Source organism: Corvus kubaryi, unplaced genomic scaffold (assembly GCF_017639235.1).
Source record: "Corvus kubaryi isolate FWS band 111438036 unplaced genomic scaffold, C.kubaryi_AGA036_p1.0 124, whole genome shotgun sequence".
NCBI lineage: Eukaryota > Metazoa > Chordata > Aves > Passeriformes > Corvidae > Corvus > Corvus kubaryi.
The window spans coordinates 2,288,516-2,294,515 of record NW_024580659.1 but is presented as its reverse complement, the minus strand read 5'-3'; the positions used below and the strand labels follow the sequence as shown (position 1 = coordinate 2,294,515).

At 45.1% G+C, this 6,000-nt stretch overlaps 1 protein-coding gene across 3 annotated transcripts in view; it reads left to right on the top strand.

The window, feature by feature from the left end:
* The first annotated feature begins 495 nt into the window (after positions 1 to 495).
* Positions 496 to 6,000, top strand: part of NISCH (nischarin) — a 29,505-nt gene continuing 24,000 nt past the window's right edge. For 2 of the 3 annotated variants that reach the window (XM_042019563.1, XM_042019554.1), the window contains exon 1: positions 496 to 745. In XM_042019563.1, the coding sequence (XP_041875497.1) occupies positions 659 to 745 (87 nt within the window). In that variant the 5' untranslated portion in view covers positions 496 to 658. The remainder of the gene's footprint in view (positions 746 to 6,000) is intronic. The other variant, XM_042019546.1, reaches the window with a different exon arrangement.

Here is a 6,000-nt window from a genome sequence, read left to right as displayed (position 1 = left end):
GGTGTGACAGTGTCCAAGCCCTTGGTGGCCACTGAGCTGCACATGGGCGGCCACCAGCTGGGGCAGCTTCAGAGCCACAGTGCTGGGAGGGAACTCAGCCCTCAGCAGCTCTGCACTGCAGCGATTGCATCCCGCTGGATTGCACTGGATTGGATTGAATTGAATTGGATTGCATTGCATTCACTGTATTGAACTGGATTGCATTGGATTGTACTGGATTCCATTGGATTCTATTCCATTGGATTCCACTGGATTGCGTTGGATTGGATTCTATTCCATTGGATTCCACTGGATTGCGTTGGATTGCATTCTATTCCATTGGATCCCACTGGATTCCGTCGCACTGCACTGCGCGACGCCCCGCCGGCAGAGCGAACGCGCGTGCGCGTCCCGATGGAATAAGCCCCGCCCCGTGTGCCGCAGCCCCGCCCCGCCCACCGCCAGCCCCGCCCCTGCACTGAGCCCCTCCCCGCCCAGGCCCCGCCCCCGGGTGCCCATAAAGCGGCGCGGGCGGGGCCCACCGCGCCCTGAGGGGGTCGAGCCAACATGGCGGCGGCGGCAGTGCGGGCCGGGCGCTCGGCGGGTGCGGGCGGCGGCGGCGGGCGCGGGGGAGCCGTGACGGCCTGAGCGGCCGCAGCCCGGCGCTTCTCCCGGCGACATGGAGGCGGCGGCGGGAGGCGAGGACGGCGAGGAGCCCCCGCGGGAGGCCCGAGTCCTGGGCTCCGAGCTGGTGGAGACGTACACGGTGCGGAGCGGGGAGGCCGTGCGGGACGTGCGGGCAGCGGGGATGGGGGCAGCGAGCGGAGATGTGGGGCAGAGGCCCCGCCGCCTCAGCGGTGCCGGGGGAGCGGGTGAGGCCGGGCTCGGTGCCGGGCTGCGTCCCGCAGCAGTACCCGGCCGGAGCTGTGCCCACGCTGAGGACGGAGCGAGACATTTGGCACAAGTTTCCGAGGGGCTTCGGGGAAAGGAGCCGCGTGGGAGCGGTGCTCAGCCGGGAAAAGCGGCACCGAGCTTCGCGTAGCCGTGGTCCTTTGGGAGAGGCGGAGGCTCCGTGAGCAAATGTCATGTTCTTGCCCGTATATATATCTATGTATATGTGCGTATGTTTATGAAAAATTGCTGTCGAGTAAACATAGCTTTCAAAGCTGGACTAAACAAAGCAGGAAATCTTTCCTTCGCGTGGAAGTATAATAATAATAATAAATCTGATCTTATTTCGGAGGAAATTAGGTGATTTAGAATAGACAGTTTTTCTCTTACCCTACCAAAAAAAAAAAAATTGCCAGCAGTGTTTTCATTTGGGGAAGGAATGAAGCTTTTGATGTATAACTTGTTTTTTATCTGTTCTCATTCTTAGAGTTAATTGGTCTGTTTTTCAGGAAGAAGCTCATCCTAAAACAAACCTCAGCATAATTGCAGACAGAAAATGTCTCGAGCACACCACCCTTTAGTTATATAACTAAAAATGTTTTCTCCTTCTGCCTTATTTTAGTGTGATTTGAAAGACCTTTTTTCGGTAGAATGCACATGGATGACATCAGGCTTCTTCCTGCTGTGGGAGAAAAGGGAAAGCGGAGCAATGATGTAGAAAGGCAGTATTTGGAAAGTTGTGTGATGGATAAAAGTAATACTTCGTGCTTATGGTTCTGTAAAGGTATCCAGGGAAAACAGAGCAACAGGAGAGTGATTTCTGAGTTGTTAATAGGACAGAGCTTTACACAGCTGTGGCGCATGAAGAGCCTAACTCCTTCCTAGGTGATGGCCTTTGAAACATGATTGTGTGGGAATGACTTTCAGGTGGTGAGTTGTCATATTTACTAGCAAAAACCTACGGAGCATTCAGTGAAGGTGTTGGTCAGAAGCTTGAAACAAATTTTTGAGAGGTGCCTGAGCTCATTCTCTTAGTTGTGTGATGTGTATTCACAGAAACAGTACCACTGCTGTTGAGGTGTTACTGGGGCGTGTGTTAGGATGTGGTTCATCCCTCAGTCAGCATAGAGGCACGGTGAGACCTGTGGCTTGGGGACTGGAAACTTCCATTTCAGGTGTGAACCAAGACTCAGCAGTGTTAATGCTAGTGTTGAGAATTTCCATCAGTATCATGCAATACCAGTGAATGGGAAAATCAAGTGCATTCAGTTGACAAAATGTGTTATCTGCCCCCTTATCCCAGTGGAAGTTACGGTGCAGGAGGTGAAACAGGTGCTCCTTTGTTGCTTCAGACTGCAAACAAGTGCTGTGGTAGGGCCATGCTTTGGTAATACCATTAATGTTCTAGAATGAGCTGTAGTTCAGGTGTGTAACTCTGCAGGTAGTGTTCATCTGATCAGCTGATAGTTGAGGATAGCATTTTAAGCTGCTGCAGCTAAGCCCAAGAAAGCTTACTTTTTCAAGGCCAGATTTCTTTCTTTAATGGTTATGGACATACCATGCTATTTTAATGTCATTTTTCTTGGGAACTTTAAAATTACAGTGTATGAAAGACAAGATTTACCAGTATTTGGTCCTACTTTGATCCTCTTGCTGCATTTTTGAAGGCATGTTGGCACTAAGCTTGCCTGTGTGTAAACCTCCTGAAGCTGTTAGCAGGACTCCAAGACTGCAGTCAGCTTTTATGAGACAGGCCCAAGCCATTAGAAGTGTGGGAATAGATCTTTACATGAAAGCAGACGTTTTACAAAATTCATCACAGAATGAAAAGTTTTTGAAAAAAATAGCATGTGTTTAGTGTTCAGAATTAGTTGACTGGTGCTTAAGGACATGACAAAGACCTGCACTAGGGCAGAGATTGTTAAATGGTGTCAAAGTCAAGTTTGGTAAAGGTAGGAAAGGAAATACAGCTGTAGCAACCTGGATCTTCATCCTTTACCATGTGGTCAGGTGGCAGTGATCCTATTTACATCCTTGTTGTTTTTCTTGTGGCATATGAGCTTCTCGTACTCTGTATTTCAGAGCTCAGTCTCAATAGAAGGGGACTGTAATGACATCCATTTGGCAGCTGTGATATTAGATCCTGTAGAATATGTCAGGGAGACCCACAGTTCTGTGTAATGTTGAAGGTACTTTCAAAAACGTGATTCTTGTTGGAGTTTTTAGCATTAAAGGCAAGGAGAAAATCCTGCACTGGTTGATGTGTTTTCTGTTGGGTTAGTAAGGCATGAGTACTTCTATGGGGTGTTTTTCCTGGGTGTGCTGGTCCAGCTGATGCTGACTGAAGAGTGGTTTTGAGTAGAAGGCCTCAAGGCCGTCAGTGCTTCGTTTGTTTCCTGCTATGCATTTGTTTAGCCTAAAATTGCCTTCCTGCTTTTCCTGTCTTTTGCAGCTGTTTTTAACATAAATACTAACCTTGATATTTAAGGAAAATAGTGTTGCTTCCTTGAATGTGTGTAAACTGTCTGACTACTTGATGAGGCAGGGAGGAGGAGACGTGGCTGCATCACTGCTCTGGAATTTGGGACCTGCTGGCTGCAGTCACACCTGTGTCCCAGGCTTCCTGTGGAGAGCTCTGTCATTTAAGTGTTGGGTTGTTTGGTTTTTTTACAGTACTGAAGCATGTGCAGTTGAATGAGGCACACTGTAGAAATGCAGGTTTTCCATGTAAAGCAAGGTAGGCAGGTTTGTGTACTGTGTACAGGAAGCGAACAAAAAGCAGTCTGGAATCACTGTTGTTCATTTAATAGCTGGCTTAAAAATGTTTAGTAGGTCTTTCACCCCTCAGTATTTAGGAAGATGAAGGGATGCTGCTTGGTGATGTGGGCTCTTAACTGCAAATAACTTGTAGTTGCTTGCTAGAAAATAAAGAAAATATACACAGCACTGTAAATACGCCAAACACTTTACAAAGTAGAACATAACCAAAATAACTGATTTGTAGAAAGATGGACAAAACTTTTTATACAGAAGAGTTTGGTAGAGAGAGGTGGAGGAGGAAATCCTGTGAATGTAAAGGCTTTTGTGTTTTAGCTCAGTAGAAGTGCAGTTTGTGGTGTAAGGATGGGTGGGGATTTCATATGGTGTATTTATTTATGTCTGGAAGAAAGAGCAGTGTGAGAATGTCATCGTTTATCCATGTATTCACTTAGTGCTTGGTGTGACAGGCAGCCCTTGGAGAACCTTAACTTAAGCTGTCAGCCTTGTCATATTAGTGCACTCAAAATTTGTTGATGATGAACTTAAGCTCCTAAAACTGAGATGCCTAAGGGGATTTTTTTGCTTTAAAACGATTTGTTTCTATATTAAGACAAGTCTTAATAAGCACATCAGCATATTGCATTTATATATTTATTCTTCAGTATAATGGCAGCTTGTGGGTTGATATGAAATCAGTTGCTGTCTCTGCATACTGATGCTGTTTGTGGAGTGAATATGTACTGCCTGCTCTGGCTGCCTTCTAGATGGGGAATGCTATGGCTTTTTAAAGATTTAACTTGAGGAATTATATCAGTGCCTGTGAACACTCACTTTAACAGGTACTTTCCCAACCAGACTGTCCATTTCACTGAGTGCTGAGTTTCTAGAAGTGGTTAGTGCTTGCCATTTCAGCAAAAGGATACAAATTTACTCTGTTTTATACAGAGAGAAGGGTGTTCCTTCCTCACCTGATTTGCTGTCAGGTGGGGGCTGTGAAGTTACTGGGTTTCCAGTGTCTAATCTGAGGTTTCATGCCTTGTGTACTCAAATGTGCGTTGCCTTTAGATGTTCTTGCTCTGCCACAGTTGAGCATAATCAGCTTTTCAAAAGAACTTTATTATGTCTTATAGATGTAGTACTTCTGTACTTCTGTAAACCTCTAAGTTTAGTTTCTTTGAGTGTCTCCTTGCTTTCCTCAAGGTTAGGAGGTGCTTTTGAATGCTGGTGTTATTCCTGTTCTGGTTTGTCACCAGGACAGTGATTAATCCTGATCTGCTGTTTCCCAACACAACATGACAGGAAAGCAGGCACAGGCCTTAATTGAGTCCATAATTCTGTGTGGGCATTCTTCTGTGTTTTCAGTGCTCATCCCATCACTGACGTGTCACTCACTGCATGCACTAGTCAGGCATCTTGGTTTGGTTCTCTTTAGGACTTGGGTTTTGTTCAGTGAGGCAGTGTCAGATGCTTACAAAAATAAAACTGGCATGAGCTATAGTTCATCTTCTAAAATGCAGGTGGCATTCTGTTTAATGTTTGACATTGTGCTGCTCTGTACTTGCAGTAAGTGAAAACTGTTCTTTTATGTAACAGATCGAAACTGTTGATGCTTTTTGTTTTCTCAAGTGGGTTTAGCAACTAGATATGCATCATCCTCATAGCAGCTATGAGTCAGCTCTGGGTGATCTGTGGTAGTAAGCAAATTCTCAACTGTATTAAATGATTTCAAGATTTGATTAAGTTGGTGTTTTCCCCAAGGAGTATAGTTGGATTGGATAGTATAGTTTATTTAATTTGTTGTATTCAAGTAGCTGTGGAACTGGTTTTGCAGAGCCTTGTTTGTTTTCTACTTGTGTTTTATCTTGTCCCTTTAAAATTTCTTTGGAATGGCTTGTTTCTGGTATATCTAAAAGAAGACTGGGTTTCCTGCAAAACCAGTACTGTTCAATCCAGAAAGTCACCTAGAATGAAAATTTTTGTCTGGTACGTGCATGGCTAAAAATACGTAGTTTTGTATTAGGAAATGTTGGGTTGCTTTAGATAATTGTAGTGATTCTTTGGGCGCAGTTACTTTTCAGGAAGATATCTTGTGTGCTTTACCCTAAAAGGAGTAACATAGTATCCAGCCAACCAAGAATTTGTTTAGGTTTCTCAAGAGTTAAGCTCCAGAATTCTGCTTAACTGAAGTGACAGCAGGACGCTTGCCAAGTTCCTCTGCCCATTGTGGAACTTGGTAGATGGAAGAAGGGATGCTGCTGTCTCAAGCTTGTGGGTAGCTATGAATACCAGCTTCAGTTAGCAGAAACTTTCAGAAAAATAAGTAGCTTAGAGGCCTTGGTTATTAACCTTTGGGTTGCAAAAATGAAAGCC